The sequence below is a fragment of the Sphaeramia orbicularis genome, chromosome 12, assembly GCF_902148855.1.
Source record: "Sphaeramia orbicularis chromosome 12, fSphaOr1.1, whole genome shotgun sequence".
NCBI lineage: Eukaryota > Metazoa > Chordata > Actinopteri > Kurtiformes > Apogonidae > Sphaeramia > Sphaeramia orbicularis.
Genome location: NC_043968.1, coordinates 67,470,410 through 67,498,157, shown reverse-complemented (window position 1 = coordinate 67,498,157; position 27,748 = coordinate 67,470,410). Strand labels below are relative to the sequence as shown.

General features: G+C 37.9%; 1 protein-coding gene across 5 annotated transcripts in view; it reads left to right on the top strand.

Annotated features, from left to right (window-relative positions):
- LOC115429814 (mediator of RNA polymerase II transcription subunit 13-like) overlaps nucleotides 1-27,748 on the top strand; it is a 205,558-nt gene that overhangs the window by 106,060 nt on the left and 71,750 nt on the right. For all 5 annotated transcript variants that reach the window (XM_030149546.1, XM_030149548.1, XM_030149549.1 and 2 more), the window contains 2 exons: nucleotides 11,042-11,126; nucleotides 26,970-27,053. In XM_030149546.1, coding sequence (XP_030005406.1) covers nucleotides 11,042-11,126; nucleotides 26,970-27,053 — 169 coding nt within the window. The remainder of the gene's footprint in view (nucleotides 1-11,041; nucleotides 11,127-26,969; nucleotides 27,054-27,748) is intronic.

Here is a 27,748-nt window from a genome sequence, read left to right as displayed (position 1 = left end):
TCTTCTCATAGAGTGCCTTTACTAAATGCTTGTGTTAAATTTGTTTGCTTTGCATTGCGTTGCATTTTATATATAATACTAGCGTGTTGACCCATGGGGAACCATGGGTTCTAGATCCTCTTATACAGTTCATTCCTTTACTTTCTTTACTTTCTAAAAATTCTACTGGCATTTTCAGATGAATAACCTCTCAGCTGGCATGTCTGTTTCTGCACTTGACAACACATGACGACAATAGGGCCATGGCAGCATGGCTCTATTGTTGGTAGGTAACCCATTTCAATGATGATTCTGTGATTCTGGACTTGGCAATGTGATTGGCCATTGGGAGGCCACTGTATTCCAAAATTACTAATATCTCCCAAAATATTGGTCCTATCAACTTGCTGTTTTTGCTAGTCTCTTTCTTGACCAAAAAGACATAAGTCTGCCAAACTGCAGCAGTCAGCTCTTTCCGGATTTTGTATGATGCCCGAGACACACAGAGTCCACCTCCCTTTTATAATATAGTTATAACAATTTGTGGCTCCAAACCTGCTGATTTTCATGATTGGTCAGCTACCACTTTTGCCCCCATCACGTGAACACGCTCATAAATTAGATTTCTGGCTTAATTTGTTACGTCTATAACTAGTTACGTCACAACATTTGCACATTTAAGGTCAAGACTTCCGATGAACATTTCTCAGAGTACACCATATTTGTTTGTCAACACCAGCAGTGGCTGTAGTCCATACTGAAAATATGTCCAAACTTGGAGCCGATTACTTAAAATGTTCAATTGATGGTTGAACAGGACAGAGCAGCATAGTCAACAACCTGGAGGGGGTGAGGTGTGAAGTGCCTCATGTGCATTTAAAGGGCCAGCACTCAAAATGGCCTTTCTGGTGTCATTACTCAGAAATAGGGTTGAAGATGGACCTGTGGAGTTTAGTTAATGAAAAATTCAGACCCAAGTATAGTATTTACAGTTGATGTAGACCACAGGGAAAAGTTTTAAATTGCATAATGCATAAAATGCATAATTCGATAAAAAAAAAGGAAAAAAAAGCTAAATATCACTCCTTTAAATACACACACACACACACACACACACACACACACACACACACACACACACACACACACACATATAGCACTAAATATATGCGTACCAAATGTGGGTATTAAAACACTTTATTAAATACAACAGAACAGTTATTTGTACAATATGTAAACAAAATATTATCAACATGATAATTTAAATAAATGTAGATAAATAAGTGGACAACGGTATTGTTGTGTGTCATTATAAGTATGTGGTTATAAGGTGGAATTAAACAGTTTGATGGCCACAGGCAGGAATGATTTCCTGTGTCATTCAGTGTTGCATTTGGATGGGATCAGTCTATTACTGAAATCATACAGGTATCTGAGAATGTATATGTCAATTGTTGTCTGAGTTGTCTGAATGTGGAAATACGTAAATGAGTCTTTGTGATTTTTGAAAGTCACTATGTTGAAGTATTGTCTATATTGAACTACATAATAAAAATAAAATATTACACCTGCAGGCATTGGTAGCACTGCTGATCAATACTGGTGACTCAACAGTTATTTTTCTTTGTGCTGACTCCCAGGCCTGTTCTTGGCTTTGAAGCTGTCTGTTTTTACGACCTTTTAATTTTCTTCAGTGACATCTTTAGACCTCACACAGCACCTCAGGGTGTTCACCAACCACTTACAGTCATGTCAGTTTCACTGTCACGCAGTGTCATAAAGTAAATGTAGTGGAGAGCTTTACATGACAATAACACTTTGACAGAGATGTGCCAGTTACATCAAAACTTTCTGGAATGTGTAATGTATGAATTTCATTACATCTGCTGTTTCTGGAAAAAAGGTGTGTATGTGTACAACTACACAAGTAAGCAGCTTCCTTTGTATGTCCTCATTTAGCTGTACTGTAAAAAATACACATGGATATTTCAAGAGTTAAAATTACAACGTGGACATGGTTCAGATTTGTATTCATGCTAAAAATAAGGTGCATTGTAATATAAGGGTGTCATGATGAAATGAATGATGAAATCTAAGTTGACAATTAAATACAAACACACACTTTATTTATTGGACCCAGAGACAAAAGTTCTCCACTGAATTTACAGCCGAAGAAAAATGGGGCACAATTAGATGATGTCATCAAAGAGCACCAGTTAGAGGGGGTAAATGATAGTCATTTCTCAATATCAAGAATGCAGAGTACAGTTTGGCAAACTCAGTGAGAATGGTCTTGGTAAGAATGGTCCCAGAGAATGGACTTCCTGTGAACGCAAGTCTGTCTGTAATTGGAACGGCTTCGTACTTGTGAACTTTCCTCCCTGTCTCTGCTGTATTTCTGCCAGCAGCTCCATAACGTATTTCCCTCAAATCACCACAATGTCACTCGATTTGATTTCAGTACCTTTGTACTAGTATTTACATGTCATTTATACATTTTGCATATTTTTCCAAACTTTAATACATTTTGTTGAATCCCATATCATAATAATAAAGATGTATTTCTCAGTACTAGCGGCATTGTACCTGTGGTGCCATTGTACAATAGCGCCCTCCCATGATGCAACAGCGGCATTGCACCCGTACGCCCTCCCGTGCTGCAACATCAGGACATGTGTCGGACAAACACGCGCCAGACACAGAACATCCATTATAATAGGATTCTGCCTCTCGCTGATGTTCTAAAATTATATCACACCATCTCATTACGGTCATCTAGTCAGGAAACATTTCTGATTTAAGTTTTCATAGAAGCTGCCGTAGCATTCGGGAGTAGCATGAAGTGCATCTTGGGATATTTGCCATCCAAGTCTACACTAGTCACCAACCGGTGCATCCTTGGTTTAAGCTAGCAGACGAGAACAACATCTGGGTATTTCATGTGTTCTTGGTTTATGCAAACTTTCAAAAGGGACAGTACTTGGTCCGCAACTGATGACATTTCAAGAGCACGTGAGAACGAAAGAACAGACAAGAATGCGTATTGAGAAATGGCAAATGTGTGTCACCAACTGTTATAAATGTCAATGGAGACAATGATCACAATAAAGCAAAATAGTATAATTATTGTGATATGATTTTGTAATGATTGTGACAGACCAGACAGTATTATAATGACCTAATAAATATGAGGTATTTCAGTTTTGCAGTGTTCTTAAAATACATTTTTTCCAATTTTATTTATTTTATGATTTTATGAAGGCACAATTTGGTCTTAATGCCATCATTGCAGAATATATTGCAATATATATGCAATTTGCATCTGTGATTTGAATTTGCTTGCTTGGTATTTAAGAAAAGTTTGTCCATCTTCATCCCCTTATATTAGTCACGGGGGCAGCAGCCTCAGCAAAGAACCCCAGACAGCACTAGTGCAGTTATTCATCATTTTGAATTGTGCATTTCTTCCAAGTCAGACTAGTATTACTAGCATTATTAGTATATATATATACATATATATATACATATATATATATATATATATATATATATATATATATATATATATATATATATATATATATATATATATATATATATGTGTGTGTGTGTAATTTATGTTTTACGTCTGGACTACAGTTGCAAGTGCAAGTACAGTTGCAACTGCAAGATTTGAAAATCAATGCACATCACACACTACAGGAATATATGAATACGAAAGCTTGTGCCTGACACCAGTGCACTACCCCCAGTTCTCTCACAGGGATGCAGATCGGAAGAAAAACTTGCTGTAGCAAAGCTTTACAGCAGGGGAAAAAAAAACATGAGCCATCTCTCTGCTTAGTGTTATATCACCTGACACATTTCAGATCTTTAAATTATAATGTTTTGTGATTATTTAATTTTGCAGGCTTCCATTGCAGTTGTGGTTTTATTACACACAACATAGTGATATTTTTAGTTTGCTTGTTTTTTTTCTTTTTAGTTCAAACATAAAGTTACACAGTGTAAACTGAGAAAAGCTGACAGAGCTGTTGGCACCATGAATACATTAAAGTAGGGGTGTCAAACATGCGGTCCAAAACCTGTCCAGTGAATGGGGATCAGGATGAATTTGCTGAGTGCAAAAATGACACTGAAGACATTGACAGTCAAGGGTGCTAAACTCATTTTATTTCTAAACTCCAAAATTTGAACAATATTATGCCTGTTACTAAATGTTTTGTGCCTTTGTAGATCCACTGTGGTCTGTAATTCAGATGTATAATGATAAGTTGAGGAATAGTACTGTTAAGGAATTCCAGGTTTTTCAGGTTATTAAATTTTTTGTGATAGGATATTTTATAAATGTAAACATTTTCTGAATTTCATTTTACTTTTTTGCACCAAAACAAAGAGAAAATTTTGTAGTCCCCATTACTTATAAGTTATTATGCTACTAATTTACTAGTAGGGCCCACTTGAGATCAAACTGGGCTGAATATGGCCCGTGAACTAAAATGAGTTAGACACCCTTGCATTAAAGAATCAATGATCACAATTATGACAAGGTTGAAATGCTTACTTCTAAATAATTCCCATCATGCTGCTGTACTGTATATCCAACTTTTCAGGTTTGATATTTTCTGACATGGGGACATTATCATAATTCCTGCCCCTTTCTATTTCCCTTTTCATCCATCTGTCAGATCTTTAATCTCACATGCTCCCTTTTCGGAAAGTGACTTCTGAGGAATGTGTCCCTGTGCCGATACATGAGTATGCACATGCACACACAGAAAACACAGCCGACCTCAGCTAATTAGTGAAGTGGTCCTGGTGTTTATATGAAATCACACTCGCACACCTACATTTCCCAATGAGAGCTCATAGCCTGTACCACTAGATGACCAGACTGCTGGTGTTATTGATCCAATACAAATGAACAAATGAGAGAGGGAGGACGGAAGAGAGACGGGAAGGAAATATGTGGAGAGGGTCATCGTGTGCTAGACAGTGTTGTCACACCTCAGCTCCCGCCTTTGCTTCCTCTCAGATCAATACCATCTTTGCGTTGGTTTGCACTGTATTGTAGTGGTGAGTGGTTACTCCCTCTAGTGGTGTGAGACCAACATCGACTGTGGGACTGAGAGAAAGAGAGGGGAAAAGTTAAAGGGTGATGATGTGGAGATTATGAAAACAAGGGGGAGAGACACCAGCAGGAAAGGGCATGCAGAGATATAAAGATGAGGTATAGATACAGCAGACAGGATAGAGAGGCAGAGGTGGAAATCCAGAGAGCTCTAGGGACGACCTAGTTCCATCACTGCTTGTTTGTGTTTGGGGCGGTGCGACAGTTAAGAGCATTGTGGCACAAGGATGGGGGAAGGAAGAGTGTATGAAGTAATGAAATAAACAATGCATTTGCAGCAGTTAGTCAAAACTCAGGCCTCCTGCTGTTCTCGTATGTGCACAAACACACTTAAAGATGGACAAACACATGCGCATACATACATACAGACAGACACATCAATAAGGATTTTGACCATTGGAAGCCTCATGTTCCTCTCACAGATACAGAAACATATACACAAGCAAAATGGAATTCGGACCATTAGTGTCATCATGTGTGAAAGGCAGCCATAAAATGATGTATTTTGTTTATCCAATTCACCTCACCTCAACTTTAGACAATAAAAATGTCTCAAAAATAAATGAGGCGTTTTCAAACAAATTATATAAACTGTTTTTATAAGTGTGAGTACAGTACACACTAGAGCTGCAAAGATTAGTAATTTCATTCATTAATTTTTAAATACTAAATTAAATTCCATCTATTTTGAGTAATTTTTAAAAAAAAAAATCTCTGGTTTCAGTTTCTTGTGATTATTTTCTGATTTCTTTTACTCCACTGTGAAACTGAACTGAGTATCTTTTCTTTGTGAACCAAACTAGATATTTGAGGACATTGTCAAGGGCTTTGTGGGACACTTTTTCACAATTTTCTGACATTTTTAAGACTGATAAATGATTAATAGATGACTTGAGAATACTACTGACAGATGAATTACTTGTTGCCATGGTACTGATTTTATTTTGCTCAGTTGATTCATTTTTTGTTAGACTGAACAGGACACATTTGTCTGAGATGTGGTTTTGATGTGTTCTTTTGAGCAGCTTTTGATATTTCAGACCATTGTGGGCAAGTTAGAAGACTGTTTTATTGCAGTCTTAATTTTCTCATGATTTTAGAGCCCATTATCACTCCAAAGTTGTCCCATTCTGCAACTTGGTGTCTCGTTTTTAATGCTGGGTACCACTTACAGGTTACCAGGCAGAAGGTAACCTGTATATTAGATGCTGGAAGTTGACGAGATGGGTCATGTAAAGTTGTTAAGTAGCAAAACCCTCGGTGGGAGGCGGTTGGGTTGATTCCCTGACCTAATTTTTCCTGAACTGAAGCTTTATTTCTTTAATTTTGCTGCTGCTAAACATTGGTTCCGCTGTTGTGTTTCCCACGGACACTTATTGTGACGCACATGACGCCAGACCCAAAACAAACATGAAGTGTAGCTCAGAAGAGATGAGGACAAAAAGGTTGAAATGTCTGTTTGTTCGCTTTTCTGCAATGGAACCATCACTTACTACTTTAAACTTTTAAGCTTTCACACAGACACTACAAATATTTGTCTTTTTTTTTTTTTTTTTAAGTTGTTAGTTAGCTCCATCTTAAGCGGTTAGTAAATTGGATCCAAGTGTGTTGAAGACTGCAGTGCACATATTGTTTGTAGGTGTCATTGACCTTGTTTGTTGTTTATATCTATAGATACTTTTATATATACTTTCATACGTATTTATATTTGTATATACATATTTTTTATGTATCCTTTTACTTTTATACTTTTTGTGGTTGTTGGTTCAGCTCTATCTGGAGTAAAAGACAAGTTGTTTGTCATTTTCAGGCATGTCTTTTTCACATTTTTCCTTTTTTTTTCATCTGTTCAAATAATTGTTTAATTGAATCGAAGAAAAATAATAGATAGAATTATCAACTAAAAAAAAATCAACAGCTGCTACTCTAAAAGTGATCTTGAAGGACTGGCTTTTAAAAATATCTATAAACAACAACAGCAACAACAAAATGCCACAGAAAATCCGATGATCTTTCAATTTAATCCAATTGGGATGGAGTCTGCTTCCATCCAGTTGCTTTACAGTCTTTGGGACATGATGCAGTTCCCTGAAGCTCCGCCTGTGATGATGAATGATGGATCACAATGCTTTAAAGTCCTATTGCACTTAGCTGTGCATTTAGTGTCTACAGTGTCCCTCTCCCATGGGCCATCTGTGTTCCTCCTCTGATTAACAGGCAGTAAAGTCTCCAACATAGCGGTTACTGACTGCAATGACAGTTTCATGGTGTTTTCTCTGAGCATAAGTCTCCCATGTCCCTATGGGAAATGGCCACTTTAATGTTTCAGATCATTGTTTTACTTCTCACTACATTTTCTGTATTTTGGGTGTTTTGTGTGTAGGGTTTGTACACGTACATTCTTGTGTGAATATCTAAGCTGAATTGTCACACCTTGTATTGTTATGCTGTGTAGAGGTGGCCCAATGACAAAAGCGCTACAAGCAGGAGAATTGAATGTGCATGACATGTTTTCACAACACATTAACTATGTGCTGTTTCCACTGGTGGGATTTGTCACATACATTGTGCTCACTCTTTAGAGCTACAAAGAGGAGATAGACTGACTAATTGACCGAAAGCAATAGGATGCTTCTAAACAGGAATTACTGACTTTGAAGGGAAGTAAGAGTTCAAAAGAAATAAAATTACTCCCACCTAGAATTCTTAGTCAGACTACATCCACACTAATAAAAGTGGTGAATCTGTCAGAAATAATATGAATGCAGTCAGTGGGATTATAGTAAAAAAGCAGAATTTAACATAGACAATGAGGGTAGAATCACCTCTAATTTAGTATTTTAGCATTAACAGCTGTTACTCAAGGTTGGTGACGTGTGGTTCTATGGCACTGTGGGGGGTGAATCAGGGAAGGATATGTAGTGACTGATAACGATAAGGACTGATCAAGCAGCAAATGCATCACTGGGGCCTCATGCAAGAAAGTTTTCTTATTCACATCTGAATCTTTGTCTTATTTTTTTTTAGCAGTCGTGGCTGGTTTATAGGGGGCGCTGTGGTACCAGCACACTTAATATGACTGAGAAGAGCAGTTTAATTATTAATTTTGGTAATTTCTCTCTGCAATACTCTCCTGTGTTCTGTAATCAATGTCAACATGTATTGAAGTTGAAATTTACTGTATTTGGAGAACAGGTGACCTAAAGCTGTGCTCTTATTGGAGAAGTAAATAATTGTTGTGTCACAATTTTTGGAACCCAGAACCAGTTGGAATCCTTTTTATTTCCTGTCTTTATGTGATTGAATCATTTTTCTGTGTTGACATGTGGCCTTGGATGAGATACAGATTCTTTTAGGAGTCCAGAATGAAGAGATGATTAACCAAATGTCACAGGTAACAGAGTTTAGTCCTGTTCAGCCTGTTACACCTCAGGTCAGTGTCATCCAGCTCTTTGTTTTACACAGGGACCGTAGTTTAATGGAATATGAGCCAAGCACAACTTGGCCATTCAGCTACATGGTATCATAGGGCTGTAACCCAGCAACTGACTTATGGTCAAGTGGTTAGGTCATGGATTAAGCAAGGCTCCTTGTATTCCTCCAGGTTCCCACAAGTTTTTTCTTTCTTTTTTTTTCTTTTACCAAGAACCTTAAACACAGATGGATTTTAGTTAAACATTACAATCAAAAGCTTATGAGGAGTATAACCAGCTGACTGAAACATTAAAACTTTGACTCTGAGCACAAACTACTCTGTTCATATTGTCTTTGCTCTTCTAGCACCAGCCATCACTGCTTGTTATGGACTCACTAGAGCTGCCGCATCCAATTCAACAAACATTTGTAATTTCAAATTAATTATGTAATTACAGCAAGCAAATTAGACACAATTTCTACAGCAGGTCTGGGCTCATGAACTGCGTTTTTTACCTAGAAGAACATCTTGTATGAAAAAAACAAAAAAACAAAACTGTGAATGGTGCAAGTTTGCATAAATCACTTATTCATTACATTCAAGAATATATTTGTTGTATGGATGACGCCTACATTAGAACAAATGCCAGATTTCCCAGAACCAAAACTGGGTCAGCAGCATTTCCAGAATTTTGGTATTACCCACTTTGATTGAGATTTTCAGTACAGCACATATCCAGTTTCTGACAGGATGGAAAATAGTTAATTTCTGACATTTATAATGCATTTTTAATGTTAAATTAAAGGGTGAGGGTGATACTGGTTGTCAGTTTTTCCCTATTTGAAATTCTCATTATGATATCAGCCTTTAACTTGCAGGAATTAAGAGAGCAAATGTGGAAACTACAAATCAGTTTCCCAAGGTATCAGTTTTGACTTTTTAGGTATGGGTGTGCAGGAAGGATGCAAAGATGAGGAGTCAGAGACACAGTTTTGGAGTAATGGGTAGATAGGTGGGTGGGTGGGGGTCAGGAGACTTGCTGAGGAGTTGGACCTGAGCTGAGTAAATGAAGATGGGTGGTGATGATTGGCAGAGTTGAGTGGGGTGGGGGTGGGGGGGGGTTGGGATTTTAAAGAGATGGAGAGAGCGGGAGATATATAGAGACAGTGAGAGCTAATGAGGTGGATTTGCTGGAGACTTGGCATTCTGCTCATGGTGCCCGCTCTATCTCTCTCTCTCTCTTTCCTCTGTAGAAATGCTGGCTGGAGCTAGCTTCCTGTCTGAGCCCTGAAGCAGGAGTAAATGAGGGGTTGGGGGGGAGGGTGAGGAGGAGGATGGGGGTAGGGGGGAGGAGAGGGGTATTGGAAGCAATAGAACAGAGGAAGAAGGAGAAGGAGGAGGGTGAGGGGCAGGAGGGACCAGTGTTGAAATTGAATGCCAGGGCGCCATGTTCTCACCGCCAGCGTTTCCATGGTTACAGGATAATTCTGGCGAGTAAGGAAATTTCATTCACTGGTATGAAGAAGAATAAGAAAAAAAAACAGGACGGAAATATCAACAAAGCAACAAAGGAAGGGAAAGTGATAGAGACAAAAAAAAATCAGAGTGATAGAGGAGAAGGTAAAAGAGGACGAAAGAGTACATTTTTTTTACTGGGGTTTATGCCACCCATCCCCCAGGCAATCTGCTCTTGCTTCTTCTCTTTCAGTTCTTTTTTTTCTTGTGTATTTCTGTGATGCTTGGTTTGTTTGCCACCACCCTATAAGCAAACACAACACCCACCCACAATCCTCCAGTTCTTCCAGCAGCCCTGCAGGTATATGCCAAAGAACAAAGAGAAACACTGTTAGCTGGCCGCGCTTACTGTGTTTATGTGTGTGTGCATTTCAGGGGTGAAATGGGGGGTGGGGTGGGGGTGTAAGGTCGGAGGGTTAAAGAAATCAGGAGGCCGTAGAATTGTTTACAGCACTTGACACACATTTAAAAGACACGTGTGAAGCAGCCACTGACATGGCAGGGACTTGGCTGCTACATTCTATGTTTGTCCTCAATTCCTTAAATTTGCACAAGGAAAAAAAAGCGATTAAAAAAACGCTGTATGCATGTACAAACCTGAGTGCTCAAGCATGTGTGTCAGTCTTTGCAAATAAAGGCACACTTTCACTCTCTGGCTAAGTGGAGTTGACAACTGCATGGGTTTGACTGGGCCGTTGCTGCAGCCAATCTGACAGCTGTACAACCAAGCACACACACACACACACACACACACACACACACACACACACACACACACACACACACATACCTTCATTCTGAGTGTGACTTCTGATATGATGTGCAGGTTTTCTCCTCTCCACATATGCATCATATTTTGACAGAGCGAGCAATGAACACGTGTTTACTATGTGCAGATGCTTTTGCGTTGTGTTGAAAATAAAGCTAATGTCATTGTTATTTTTACTACTGCACTGACTATTGACCCCCCCTTCCCCTCCCCTCGTCTTTCTGTCTTTCAGTGGCTGAGGAGGGACTCTGGGAGTGTGGGCTGTCCTACGAGTGCAGGACCCTCCTGTTCAAGGCCATCCACAACCTGCTGGAAAGGTAAAACCACTATCATTATCCAGAAGCACTTCATTAGCAGCACACTGAGGTCTGCAGTCAGTAGCAGAGGCACATACATAAAATATAGAAACATGTTATGTAACAGTCTACATTGAATACAATGCATGCATAATGAAGAATGGGTATAAATCACTTGTTTCTACGACACTACAAGTACACAAGGCATTTTGTTTTATGAATTCCATAAAAACCCAATGACTGTGGATGGGCTGATAGGTGAGTGGCTAACAATCAATGTATTAGACAGCTGTAAAGCTGTAAAAAAAAAAAAAAAAAAAAGCCGTAAAAAAATGGTAAATGACTTGCAGCTACGGCTGCCAAACAAAAACTGTAAAATTAATGTAAAATATCCTAATTCAAATGAAGTGCAAACACATTAAATTTTCAGAAAAATTCATTAAGAGTTTTGCAGAAAAAAAATATTTTTTTTATTCTCATTATTTTTCCTAAATTATTATGATCAAATGCCTTCATTCATTCATTATCTTAACCCACTTTATCCTCACTAGGGTCTCGGGGGTCACTGGAGCCTATCCCAACTACTTATGGGCTCATTCACACCTATGGACAATTTAAATTAAACCTGCGGGAGACTTTCGTCACCAATTTTTCATCAAATCTGTAAAACCCCAGTCATATCCCCAGTATCATGAATCCGTAAGTCTTTCTGTGATTGCTCACCTGAATCTCTTCCCTCACAGTGAACAATTTCAACGTGCCATCCATTGTAAACAAACCATGTTTTTACAAATAGAGCCGGGAGGTAACTCAGGCATCTTCGGAATTTTGTCGCAACATGTATTGTGGGAAGCGGAGGTTTGCGCTGCCACCTGGCAGCGGCAGCACGACCATATGTTGTAAAAGGATGAAACAAACACGACGCAGAAATGGCTGAAACGCAGAAATGGCTGGAGGGAAGTGGAGCAAGTGAAAGAAAGACTTAGGGATTCGTGATACTAAGGATATGACTGGGGTTTTACAGATTCGATGAAAAATTGGTGACGAAAGTCTCCCATACCTTTAACCTATCGGTGCGTGTCTTTGGACATGGGAGGAAGCCAGAGTATCCGGAGAGAACCCATGCAGACACAGGAAGAATGAACATGCAAACTCCACACAGAAAGGTCCCACCCCCATCAATTGATGTTGGAATCGAACACAGGACTTTCTTGCTGTGAGGCATGGGTGCTATCCACTGGACCACCATGTTGCCCAAATGCCTTCAATAAACCTTCAATACCACATTTAAAAAATGGTCAAATGACTAGCAGCAACAGCTGCCAAACAAAAACTTTAACATACATATTAAACTGAAAACATACTTAGGAAAATACCGAATAGATACATCTAAAGATTTTCACTGTTTCAATTAAACTGGGTGGGGAACTTAATTACATATAAAGAACACTTGTTGAACACTATTAATTCTAAAACCCTTTTTATTTAATTTATTTAGATGTAAATTTACAATATAAAATAATTTTTCAAAAACAGTTCTTCAGAACTCCCCATGTGTCAGTTTGATCTTTTAGCATTACTATTATGATGAGGTCATAATTTCACCTTTGAAACAGGTGGAGAGCTTTTGAGCTGAGAGAATAGTAACTACAGTGCTTAGAAGAATAACAATTTTAATTGATGGCAGCATCATAAAGCTAGCTAACATTAAGTAAACTACACTGTGCCACCACTGATTGGCTGGCCAGAGGTGCAACATACCTGAAAGTTTCAATCACAAGAGCATAGCAGCTTTGGGTATATACTCTTTATTTTTTATTTTTTTTGTAATTGCATCCTGTTTGATATAATGAAAAAGGTTTGCTAAATTTGTTTACAGAATTAGTTTGAATGTAAAAGTACACATAAATATAAAACTAATGACATTTACTTTTACATTACAAAGAAAAATATTATGTTGTTAGTATGGACATAAACCTTTATATAATGAGTAACATATTTAGTTACAGATAATTATTGTCATTTTACATAAATTTGACTGTAATTTAAGAGTCCACAAATGATCATGTATAATAGTAAAGTAATTTTTCCATAAAAAAATTAGAAATAAACATAGATTTTCAACCAGTTTCTCGGACACTATTCACTCGATTCTTTTCAAATTTCACACTCATGTTCTTTGCATGTGCCTTTCTCTCAATTTTTATTTATTTATTTATTTATTTATTTTACAAATGTTAAAAAAGTTTTTGAAAAGATGGAAAGTTACAACTCAAAATTAATCCCTGGGTAGGCAGGGTATCAGTGAGCAGGAGGAGCAAAGTGCTGTGTGACCAGGTGGCAGTATTAGTAAGCTCTACCTATTTTTTAAAAAAGTAAAAAGTAAAATCAACTTATTAAATGCATTTGCAAATTTGGTGCCACAGGAAACATAAATGTTTCTTTTTTCTCTTAATCTGAACACATATGCTTAATAGTGACAGTATGAAGTATATAAGAATTTCCTGATGGTCAGTAAAGGTTTATCATATAAAATAATAACTAACAGTTCTCTGCTTAATTACTGGTCTGAACTGATTTATGACATGGAAATATGATGAATTTAGTTGTTTATATAAATTACATCTCTAAACAAACTGTAAACATCTATTAAAATATTCAGTGATGAATAACATGAATAATAACACTGTGGATTGTACATAAAAAAAACAAAGGAACATTAAGTCTTTTTTGGTCATATTGATAGACATTTTTTGTTTTCCTCCAGTAGCTTTACCTTAATGAAATTATAATCGGAGTGCCGAATCAATTGCTCAAGTACCCAAAGCTCTCCTTTCGGAGTCAGAGCCATCTGCTAAATGAAGCAGCACATATTTGCTCTCTATTAAGTTAAGCATCAGCGATCATCATAGGGGGCAGGCTGAATTAACCTTCTTATTACCTTGAAGCTAACTCCTTTTATAGCTCCGTATTTTAACATTGAGGTGATCACATCTGTATTCTCTTTGATACTTTATAGAATAAGAAACTGACCTCTGTCACTTCTTTAGTTCGTTTTTGTTTATATGTTGCTCTAAGATTAAACTGTAATTAAACTATGTTTGTGCAAAAAACCTCATAAATTACACAAGCAGAAGTCCAAAAAGAATTTCTTAAGACTTAAGAAAGAGTAAAGAAAACTTTTAGCATGAATGAGATAGTTTTACAATTTGACGTTACCGTATTAACCAGATAAATCTCCAGACTCTCCTAATGACAAAGACGGACATACTAATTGCATTTGACAGACGTATGCTTTTCAATTTCTTTTGCTCCATAAGTATTTCATAAAGGTAATATTTTTTACAAGTAGTGCTATTCAGATATTCAGTACTCAAGTGTGAAATGTGTCCTGCTAATTTTCACAAGCATGTGAGCAAAAAGGTAAGATAAGGTAAGATAATATAAGATAGCAGTGGCATAATATGCAACAGGTAGCATACATAAAGGATTAAACACAGCAAAGGGCACAAATAAAACTACAAACACAATGAAGCACAATTTAAATATATACAGACTAAAGTATGGTAAAGTGTGATTATCTTACAATATATAAAATACAAAATACCCGGCAAGAGATGTATATGATTATGTGGGTTTTAGAAAAAAAAAGAAAATACTACAAAGGTGCAAATGTGTGTATGGTGATCTAAAGTGGCCAAAATTGTACAAATAAGTAGCATTAATTTGATACATTGTCGTAATGAATATTACAGTTGTACATGTGTTTTTGACTGTTTATTTTACATATGAAACTGTTAAGGGTAAAGTGTTGACCAACAACATTGAAACATTTTATTTTGAGATAATTTTATTGACATCATGTAAAGGTCCAGTGTGTAAGATTTAAGAGGATTTAGGAGGATCTAATTGGAGAGTAGTGGTGGCTCAGTGTTTAGCACTGTTGCCGGTCGGTCGGATGAATAAAAGACATGTATGCTATGTTAATTTTCCCGTCACTTCACTTGATTAAGATACTCTAAGTCTAGTTTACTGGGAGTACTCTATTGGAATAAGGGTTAATATTTATGTTATGTGTTGGAGGATTATCATTCTCCTTCCTTCCTCTACTAGTGTCTTATCACTACATGAAAGAACAGCAACCCGCTGTTTCCTTTTGAGGCAGTTTAGTCATTTTAATACCATGTACACACTTTCCACCTAAATCAAATTTCTCTTCTCACACTATTTTTCAAATTATCTACTACAGCACCTAGCATTCAGCACCATTCAATAACTAGGCAAACACCCTGACTAACTTTCATCCCTATTCCGGAAGGATAGTGGAGGCTATCAGACCACCACCTGCACACTGATGACCAAGTGTGGAGATAGGTCTATGTATTTGTCAAAGGTACTGGATTAAATCTGGAATTGGTCCCCAGCTGTCTTCAGTGGCATCCCACTACTCCTGGTGTGAGTACTTGGGTACATAAAATGCAAGGTTGATAGCGACATTTAACTCTACCAACAATACTGCATGTCAAAACTCAACCTTGGTCAGGAATCTCTGCAAACAAGGGCTACATAGGTAGTTTTGTCCGTGAAAGGTTGCAGAGAAGAAATGTACAGATGGTGGGATTGCCAAATAGGGAACATGGTGAGAGTTTATGTGATAATGTTGTCATCTGACTGAAAGGTTAGCCCATCACTTTGGGAAGAGCACATTAGTAGAACTTTACTTTTATTCTTCCTACCACAAGATTTCCCAAACTGTTTTCTGAGTGAAACTAAACAAAACACAATGTTGCCAGGATCTCAGCTGTACTGACCTTTCCACTGTCAAAACAATGTTGAATAAATGTGCTTTTGTGACTAACTGTATCTGATTTGACTGTTTTCAGCATGGCTTTGCTCAATTTTGGCACCAATGCATTTCAACTGCAAATATAGTTGTTCCTCAGAACAGCTGGTTGCCATAGTAACACAGCATCAACTATTATGGTGTTGTCCTCAGCACAACTGCAGCTAGTAGCAAGGCAGCAATGGAGGAGGAGAAACTTAAACTGTAAGCTAAAATTTCTAAAATAAAATGGTTCACGTAGGAATGTTTACACTTACGATATATAGTCAATTCATGAAAATTGACTGTACTTGAAATTTAATCCAGCATCTTCACAGATTTCTCGCTTGGCATGATGTCTTGCATTGTGACAGTTGGGATGATAGACATATGTACTGACACAGCAACAATTCTGGATCGACCTGTTTGTGAGCTGCATAATGCTACGTCATGTTTAGTATTGCTTTGGCTCACTTGGAACCTGGTGTTCACTGTTGTGGCCTAATGAAAGCTGTGCTGAGTCAAGTCAACCTGATACTGGAAAAGTGGCATAAGAAAATTTATCTACAACTGATGTTATATTGTTAGCCCTGTTAGACATTCTGATATTCCCTGGGTAGCTATTTACTAATGCACTCGTCAGTAGCAGATTAAAGGGAAAAGCATTTCAAACATCCAGAAACAACTGCATGACTGGCATTTCATTCATTTTGGTCATAGTGCCTAAAGAAATTTTGATCTTTGCTCAGAAAAAAATGTTGTTTCAGTGCTAAGATCAACAGACTAGTGTAAAAAAAAAAAAAAAAAAATCTGAAAATATGTTTATGGTGGATCCAGAAAAACTGGAAAGGGGGGGGGCACAGGAGAATAAGGGTGAGTTCAGCGAAGCAACATTAACATTATTAATCCTTCAAATCACATAAAACTGAAAATGAATACAATTTAACCTCACTAATGTGATGACTTTTAGAACCAAAGCAAAGAGTTGGCTTTAAAAAGGTTGGCCTCAGTTATGGCATTGAATTCCATTGCATTCCAAATAATTTAAAATTAGAAACAACAGTAGAGGTATAGGCCTATGTTTGACAACTTTGTGTGATTCACTCAAACACTGGCTGTGTTTCACAGCAACTCAAAGATATTTAATATTCAGTCCATGCACTATTATAGTTCTGACTGTATGATAATACATTACGTACCTTCTTTGGCTGCCCATTTGTTTTGCCGGCATGCAGACCCAAATGCTGCTTGAATAGACTTGTCTCTTCATGATTAGGTGGGGGACACACCTAAGGATTTTCTCAATCTGAAGAGATTTTTTATCTGGTACAGACCCCACATACAAAGACAAAAAATCCGGCAATGAACAGTTTTGGTCATACTGTGTGGTGTGTGCTCCGATAATCGCAACACAACCGACAACACACCATAATGATTCTATCCCACCACCGATTTAGAATCTAGTCCTCCAAGTCAGAAATGTCTCATGATCAGACGTGGTCTAACATAAATGAAGAAGAAGAAACAGCATGACTCGGGAGCAGTCCTGAATCAGGTCAGGTAACTAACCCCCCCCCCCCCCCCCCCACCCCCGCCCCCCCCCAAAAAAAAAAAAAGAAGAGAAGAATTTTCACGGTTGGAAATAATTGTCAGGACGTTTAATGATGATGATCATCTAATTTGACTGTGGCTGATCCACATCCGGTTTTATTTTGAAGAGAGCTTCGCATCTGTTTATATCCGGCCGCAGATGTCATTGAGCAGCACATATTAGAGATTTAATGATGACATGCATTTTAGGCAAAAATGAAGCCCTTAAAAGTGAGTAACCGTGCAGACAATGTGTTTAATCATGGGTCGGGTCAGGTTGTGGGTCTAATGTACATGGGTATGGGTGGATGTGGGTTTGGGAAAGTGGACCCGTGCAGGACTCTGCTCAGGAGTCGTCGGCTTTCCCCACACATGAAGATTTATCGTCGTCAATACTGAATAAGTTTAATACTTACGATTGTCAGCCCCGACCTGTTCCAGAGCCTATTATTGGGACAAATTCACTCTTAACACACCTCAGACCACAGGAGAATCTTACACGACAATCTTGTAAGACATAAAATAATCTGGCATTTGCCATCCTTGGTCGGGAAGGGGGAAAATCGGGACAAAAACAGCCCAATTATCTTTAAGTGTGTACCCCGCCTTAGACTTTAGTGTAGTCTAGATTTAACTCCCTTCGCCATGTAGTGTGAAGTAGACCCCCCTCCAATACAAGAGTTAAGAAAGCCTTTTGACTAGGGATGGGAAGATTATCCAATACGTATTGATGCACGCGTGTGCATGATCTGAGTGCACCGGTAGAGAAGCTGCGAGTGAATGAAAAGTTTGCAATGAAATCGCGATGCATTGGTTATTGAATGCTGGTATCGATAAAATTAGATCCGTTCAATAGAATATATTTTTACTTGCATTTAAAAGTGTTACGCTTTATTTGAGTGAAGTTTTTCTTTTCTGTAGGCCCACATGTGCCATAGATTCATGGATGTGCACACTGCACACACCAGGATGAGCTACACAGATGGACTGTGGCACAAACACCGTGAATGAATAGTGTAATTCTGTATCTGAATCTGACAAGACATAAAAGGGAGGTGACGACATGTGGTTTCTTAACGTGTACTTTTTATATATCAACTGCATTGAATGCTGCCGTACATACCAGAGATACTTCCTTAAACAGTGACATACATATCTAACAGCACATCCCAGAATACCTTGCGCAAGTGTTTCTTAAAGTGACAGAATCTTTTTCTACATTACCTATATTACAAATACATTACATTACAAACTGATTTGGTGAGTGAGCTAGAAATTGACTGCAGAGAAACGACTTTGGAAACAAAGTCCTAATCTTTTCACGTGACTGTATATGAGGCACATGTTCTGAAATTGCACAAAAGCCATTTTGTGAAAAGTCATGGTCTTATTTGATAAATAAATAATCAAGCTCATTGTCTTGCACTGCATATTTTTTTTTTTTTACCAGAATGAATTTGTTGAATCAGAGTGTGCTTAATTACACTGTATCATGATTTGGGTGTGACTTGTATCATATCGCATTACAAGGTGTCACACATGTATCTTTAATATATTGGATCAGAGACGCTGTATTGAGATGCATATCGTATCAGCCTTACAACTAAGATTCCCAACCCTACTTGGGACACATAAATTTGCTTCCCGAAGTAGACAGATAGCTCAGTAAGCAACTCTGTGGTCTATGATGCAGTAGACAGGATTTTGAATCTTGGTGCTTGGTGGTGGTGAGGGTCCCACTAGGTAAATTCGCCATTGTTATATATCATATTATTATTTATTACTGATGTGAATTTTACTCTGCTAAATGGTGACCCAATAAAAACCTGCAACCCATATTATTTTCCAAAAAGAAACTATATATAAGAAGTGGACAGAGTTACTATGATGTCACCCATTGCCATGCATGCCATCTTACTCACAGGCTGAAAAAGTAAATTGATCAAATATTTGTGTACGTCATTTTGCAGTGGTTGTGTAATATAACAGCAACTAGAGTGGAGCTGCCTGCTGGGAAAAAAATGTTTTACTCAGTAAACCCACACACCTGTCAATCAAATCTGGACCTTTTATATAGCCCTCTTATTAATGTAGCAATAATTTAAATATGGACCATCAGAACATTTATTAGAAACAAATGACAGCAGATGAATTTTGTTAATTTTTTTATAGAGAGAAGTTCAATGTAAGTCTGTAGGAGCACATGTTTACTCAGATGTCCCTGAGGTGGAAACCTACAACCACTGAGCTGAATCTACAGTTCCACTTGACTAAGTTAGAGTAAAAATGTTATTCGGCTTTGCTGGTAGACATTCACAAGGTTATTTACATAAAAAAGATCAGGAGAGTTATCTCATTTAAAAACACTCTACTTTTGAAAGGTCATTAGTTCCAATACAGTATGGAAATGAATTCTAGTAATTACAAGGTCAGGATAAATATGAAAAAAGGACTAATGTCCCTGTGTCTCACCAGCATGTGGGCCAGTCCATCTCAGATCACCCCCAAATAAGGCATTTTTTAAACCTCACCCTCTCCAATTTTATGACATCTGATATATAGGTAATTCATAGCCAGAAAAGGCAAAATTTCAAATTTTAACTTTATCAGACCAATGGTTTTTGAGATATTGCAAAAAGGGGAGACCATGAGGAATCTAAATCTTCTTTTGTGCATTTGGGTACTTTTGAGTTGGTTGACCTTTTGATATATATTTTGACCTCGAAATTGACACTGTAGGACATGCACGACCTCTTTGACACCATTCTGAAAAATATAGCCCTTTGTGTCAACTACAACATATAAAAAATTTGGAGGGGGTTTTCTTTTTTTTGTTTTTTCTTGCAATACCATGTGGAAGATGACATGCCCATTCCTTCAGAGATCCATTCAGTATCCTTTCTGTATACCTTTTTTTTTTTTGGAGCAGAAGAAAAAACAAAACTTTTATGTGTACAAAGAACTAATAGCAGAGCAAATATATTAATAATTAGAGGTGATCAAGACAAAATAGCAATTGTCATGTACACTAGCAATAACAAAATAAATGCAATTAGTATTGCTCGAAATGGAGTGGGAAGAAGAAAACTTATTAAATCCCACCCCCACCTCTCATTTAAACAACATAACACATTACTTTTGCTTCCTTAAAGATAAAGTTACATCTGTTTAGAGTCCTGTAATATAAATAACAGACATTAAACAGATTATGAAAACTGAACCGTATAAAGAGAGTTACGACACGCTTTGATGTCGCCACTCCGGTGATCATGTGGTTCATATAAGCCTGAATAGTTCTAAATGAACTGAGGGCTATCATATTCTTCTATGGGACAGACAGCAGTGAGTGCGTTATTGCATGGTAAATCTCAAAATAAACCATACACAACCGTTGTTGGCATTACCACAGACGCTAAACTCATTAAACACTCAACATTAGCAAACTCAAAACTCAACAGAATTCTTATAGGATGAGTTGAATATTACAAACACCAAGTTAAAGAACTTTTGCCTCCTTTAACTCATGAATTATAACTTTAATTAACTTCAGTTGGCAGAGCTCAGTTTTACAGCTACTCTCCTCCTAATTAGCACATTACCTCAGCTGACAAACTAAACCAAACACCACCAGGTTCAGCAAAACAGCTAAAATAAAACCAACTGATAACAAAATTTGTACTAACGTTACCTTATCTTAAAAACTCCATAATTTGTAGTTATAGTGGTTAAATCTCAACAGCTGGCAAAGTCAAGCTAGCTAACTATAGGGCTACAGCTGAAAATCGAACATAACAGTTGTTTAAGATATAAATTCATATAAACGCTAACACATACCAAAGAAAACAGAATTTACAACATAAATGTCTGCTAATACAGGAAATACACTTGATAATTTGAAAGATGATGATATTAACTTAGCACTGGAGTTGCAAGATCAGCTGCATTAGAAATGAATGTGTTTCGATGCCATTACACTCAGTGTTGGAACTATCGGCTCCTCCAAAACCTGGAAGCAGGTCCATATTTTGTCCACCATTTTTCACATTGGGAGTCTATGGAAGTGTCACAGCTCTGTTATATCAAAGGCTCTGAAAAGAAGGTAAGAGAGCTGAAAACTAAACTCCAAAAACAACAGTCCATGTTCACTAAATCCACCAAGAAGTCAGCACTTCAACAGAGGCGTCATGAAAGTGGTTCACATCCTGGACAAGTGCATGGAGGTAGAATTAAAGAGGCTATGACCACGGTGGTGGAATCAGTATTCCGACCAGGACCATAAACAGAAGATGGAAGTTCTGTCCGCTATTACTAATGTCCAGCTTGGTGTGTGTGCTATCTGGACATGCACTTAGACAGCTGGAGTCGGACCTGAACAGGTGCCTCTGGGTTTCACTCCAGTGTGATGGCTCTGTAGAAGGAATAGTGGGATGCTGGGTGTATGTGCACAAAGTTGTTCTGTTTTTAACTGATATGCTTTGACATCATATGTGAATTTAGAAAAGGTCAAATCATTCAGAAATTCAGCATACACAATGCATATGCTGGTGAAGTTTTATTGAGTGAGTGAGAACATTCCGTTTCACAATTTTGAAGTATTAAAAATGCATATACAGGTGTATATTGTTATTATTATTATTATTATTATTATTATTATTATTATTATTATCATCATCATCATCATCATCATCATCATCATCATTATTATTATTATTATTATTATTATTATTATTATTATTATTATTAATAATAATAATAATAATAATAAACTAATTATGTAAAAATTATGTAAAAATATGCAGGATTGTTCCATTTCATAATTTTTGAAATGCTATTAAAATATTTAGGAACACAGCATGCAAATGCTTGTATTTGTTTCTTTTCTACTTTTGCTTTTCGTTATAAAAAAAATATGTAGCAATTGTACATCCAAGTATCAAGGGTCCAGCACACAGTCCATAGCATTGCGATAACTTAGCCCATGGGAAATATATATTTGAGTAGCCCTGGACTAGGGTTTGTGTGTCAAACATACACTGTAACTATTTTGTTGTGGGCTGATTTGTGTTGCATAAACTTGAATAACATCAATGTTTTATGGGACATGACATTTTTTCAGCTGACCGCTACCACCCCATCCATGCCCCCTGGAGAGTGGGCCGGTCAGGTACAAATTCCCGGGCTGCTTTTTTTGCCCCAGTCCACCCCTGGTAGGAATCAAATGGGTTCACTGTAGAGTTCAGAAGTCACCTGCCACGCACCAGGTAATCAAATAAAAAGAATATAGCTCTTGAACAGCCAATCAAAAAATAGCATTGCTGTATCCAGGTAAGATTTAGATATTCCCGCTACAACATTACAGAAGAGAACAGCTGTCACATTGATCTCGCTGAAATGTAATAAACAACACTAACAGTCTCTCTCTCTCTCTCTCTCTCTCACTCTCTCTCTCTCTCTCTCTCTCTCTCTCTCTCTCTCTCTCTCGCTTTCTCTCTCTCACACACACATACACACACACACACACTATGAAATGCTGAATTAAATAAATATTTTTATTTGTCATTTATCAGATCAGGTCCCCGTCCCCGTCCCAGTCCCCACCCCAACCAAACCCTCACCCCCACCATTGCTGCCAAAATCTCATTCTGAACTCAGTTCAAAACTTGAGAGCCCTGTTATTAACTTATCACTGGGGTTGCTAGATAAGCTGCAATAGAAATTAACGCTGCAAGCAGCATTGGGCGGGACCTCGCACTGGGCGATCTGCCTCCTGTGCGCTCCTCCTCCCATGCGTTCCTCCTCCCGTGCGTTCCTCCTCCCGTACGTTCCACCTCCCGTACGTTCCACCTCCCGTGCATTCCGCCTCCCGTGCGCTCCTCCACCCGTGCGTTCTGCCTCCTGTGCGTTCCGCCTCCTGGTTACCGTCGACACCTCGGTTCCACTCACACCTCTCCATCCTGACACCAGCCCCCTCCCTTTTGCATCCATCCTCCTTTCATCCCTACAGAACACCTGTGCTCCTCTGCTGAAACCACCATCACCTTTTTAATGAGGCTTTTATTTTGAAAAGCCAATAGTGTGTGTATGCAAATGTGTGTGTGACAGACCGAATCCATTTGAGGGACTTGAAATTGTACAAACAGTTGAGCATAAAACTTATACTTTATCATTTTTAATAAGGCTTTGATTTCGTAAAACTTTATTGTGTGTGTGTGTGTGTGTGTGTACCATTCACATTTGTATCATCCTCATTTTTATTCTAGTTAATATATATATATATATATATATATATATATATATATATATATATAAAACTGCAGAGGGTTTTACTTTGAAAGGCAATTTTCTGACTCCTCTTGGAGAGAGCTCATAGCGTCCTCCTATATTTTTTGTAGTGCATGATGTAAGGAACATTTTGGCATTGGTTTCATGTCTCTCGGACATTCCTGCTGGCCACTTTGGCGGTTTCCGTGTTTTTTGACATAGGTGGCGCTAGAGAGCCCATTTTGACACTTACGGGGTTAATTTTTGCATTTTATCAAATTTGTCGGCGGACCTGACATACGTGCCAAATTTGGTGAGTTTTTGAGCATGTTTAGGGGGTCAAAATCCAGTTCAAAGTAGCAGACGGAAAATAATAATAATTAAAAAACAAACGAAAAACAATAGGGGCCTTGCCCTCTGGCAAGTCCACTCACTGTGTGAGTGGACCTGCCCTCTCGGCTCGGTCCCTAATGAATATGTTGCGATACCATTACACTCAATGTTGGAACTATCGGCCCCTCCATAACCCAGAAGTAGGTCCATATTTCGTGTTCCATTTTTTACAACGGGAGTCTATGGAAGTGTTGCAACTCTCTTATAGCAAAGGCTCCGGACCAGACTATATATTTGTAAAGTGCTTTAAAACTGTGGATATTTTGCCATTGCTTGTAGTGAAGATCCAGACTGTTCCACAGTTTCACCCCACATAGAGACAGAAAAAAGCTCTTCCTGGTAGTTTGAACCTTAGGTTGTGTAAAATTTTCAAACCCTCTTATGCCAGAAGTACTCTCTCTAAGTGCAAAAAAAACTTTGTATATTATTTGGTAGTGATTTGTTGAATGCTTTAAATCAGATTAACAAGGTTTTCACAAGGTCACATATTTCACAAGGTCATGAGTATTAAATAAGTTTGAATAAAGAGATTATTACTATGTGCTAGAAATAGAGCCTTGTGTATGATCCTCACTGCTCATTTTTGTATGAATAATGGATGTATGGAACATTGATAATTGTTTCCCCACACTTTGATACAATAGATGAGATAAGGGCGTACTAAGGAACAATATAATGTTCCATACACAGTGTCACAAGTTGATGTTTTCAAAGAAATATTGTCAATCATAAACCAAATGTCAAAGAAAATTTCACAACTGTCTAAGTCTTATGAACACTAGGTGTCTGATTTTTACTCCTTGTCAACAGGCTAGTTCAAGCAGTGGTCAGATATTCTGGCCAGGTCATTATGAGAAATACTGTAGTTTCTGGTTGAAGATGATTTCAAGAATGGAGCGCTTATCACACAATGCACATCTGACTCAGGAATCCAAAAACAGTCCTCTCTGGATATCCTGTAGAAGGTTTTAGCCGGTTCATGAGGGTGCATAAACTTAATCCTGTAGTCACCAAACTCTTCTGAGACCTCCTCCACCAAATCAATAATCAATAATAATCAGAAATAATCAGAAAACTGAACTGCAGTGGAAACACTGATTAGAATTTGGGCTTGTTTAGACCTGTCAAAAATGCAAGGTGACACCACAGCTGGACAAGGTACATGTAGGCTCTGTATGCACTCTTAATATTCAGAATTTACTAGGAATCTTGAGGTAGGCCTATATTCTATCCCAATTTGCTCAAGTATAAAAAAAGAAAACCTCTCCAAATTTTTAATATGTTCCAGTTGACACATAGGGCTACATTTTTCATAATGGTGTCAAAAAGGTCGGGCATATCCCACAGTGTCAATTCAAAGGTTAAAATATATATCAAAAGGTCATCCAACTCAAAAGTGCCCAAATGCACAAAAGAAGATTTAGATTCCTTATGGTCTCCACTTTACAGAAATACCTTGCTTTTTAAAATCGGACCAGTGGTTGCTGAGTTACAGCAATTTGAAATTTGGCTGCTATGGCCTTTTTCGCAAATAAGTGAAGAAATGAAATTGTGATATCTTGAAATCATTGTTTTTTGACTTTTGGCTTTTCTGACTATGAATTACCCATACACCAAATTTCATCCAAATTGGAGGAGGTGGGATTTAACTCATTGGGTGAACTGAGATGGACTGACCCATGTTCTATCATGAATCAATAACAATTCGAATGTGTGAGGTTGTCAGGTTCTGCCACTAAGTTAGAGTCTTGTGTTCTTGATGCAGGAGATCAATCTCCCAATAGAAGTGGGTGGTACTTTCACTGCAGGATAACTCAACTAATTAAATGAATGTCCATATATGACCTCCTATCAGTGCTCAACAGTAGCTTTATTGATATCTTAGAGTCCAGTAATTTCGGCTCTCTCTGTATATAATGTACATGGCAGAACTGACAATAAAGATGACTTTGACTTTGACTGATCTCTAACCATTTCCATGTTAAAAGCCGTCAAAATATTCAGATTCAGAGAACTTAAATTTTGTCCCCAGGGGGCAATTTAAATGGACCATTGGACCATTGTAAGTTAAGGCACGTTTTAAATATTACAAAAAAATCATAAAAAATTTAAAAATCAGAATTAATGAAAATTGTGAACATGCTTTGTAGACATTGTCCCAAGGAAAATAAATATAAAATTTGAAATACGTAGATGTAGACAATGCCGAACACAGTGACTTCACATCAGCACAATAGCTGTTGTTTAGTATGATTATTCATTTCATAATAAATGAATCCTGCAAAAGTAAAGTGAAAATATTTATCATAGAGGATTTTAAAGCATTCATTGACATAACAAGCATTTTCATGTCAAACATAATCTAATAAACCTACCAAAAGAAATTTTAAGAGAAAATGTTTAGGAAGCCTGAAAAGATTTTAATGACCCAAAGTGTTTTCACTACTGTTCTATCATCATTCCTGAGCAAGACTCACATGTAGCAGTAACACAAGTAATTTACAGATATTCAGAGGTTTAATATACGCACAAAGTCTCATAAAGATCAATGCATGTGTTTGTGAGATATGCTGACAGAAAGAGATAAAACAAAACTCTGCTGTGCTGACACTCAGGGTAAATATATGAAACCGTTTCCAATTAAGTAAGTTATGAGATGTGGTAAAAGCTACAACCAGTAATTGAAGTTCTGTACATCACCATAACAACTTGCTGCTTCAAAATGTAATTCAGAGCCTCATCTTTAAATTAAAAAAAACCCTCTGATTTACTGTGTTGTCTTTCTTCTACTTCTGCAGATGTTTGATGGATAAGGGCTTTGTAAGGATTGGGAAGTGGTTCTTCAAGCCTCATGAGTTGGAAGAAAAGCCTTTGGGCAACAGGTGAGGAGGACATCTACCACACGCACACACACACGCACACAAGCATGCACACACGCAGACTCATGCGCACACACACACACACACACACACACACACACACATACAAAGACACAAAGCCACGCAGTGCATGTTTTGCTTATGACTCTTTGTGCCCATGAGGTTTTAAGGACATTGCCCTGTGAGAGGTATACAGTATGGGGATCCATGTGGGTGACAATGTGTGTGAATGCGTTAGAGAGAGAGAGAGTGCATGTGTGTGCGTGTGTGTGTGTGTGTGTGTGTGAAAACGTGACACAGCCTGGTTGTGTGAATGGCTTTCATGTGATACAGTGTTTGTCGGGTTTCTTCTTGATGTTCCAGCAGCTGGCTCATGGTGTGAGACTATTAAAATAGAGAAATAAAAAAAGCGGGACGTTGGATGGTGGTGAGAGGTGAGAGCTGAGCTGAGTAGAGCTCTCACAGCTCCGTTGGTGAGGGGAGGGGTGTGTGAATAGATGTGTGTATGTGTCATCGTGTGTAACTGTGTAGGAAATGTTGAGGACACAGACTGAAACAGAAAAACAAGGGTGGGCGTGATGACAGCTCAACTTTTGCTCCAGCCATCACAGCTATCTCTTGCATTTCTCACAGTTCAATCAAGCATCTTCAACATCCTGTATATTCCTGACATATAATTGCTTAAACGGCAAGCATTT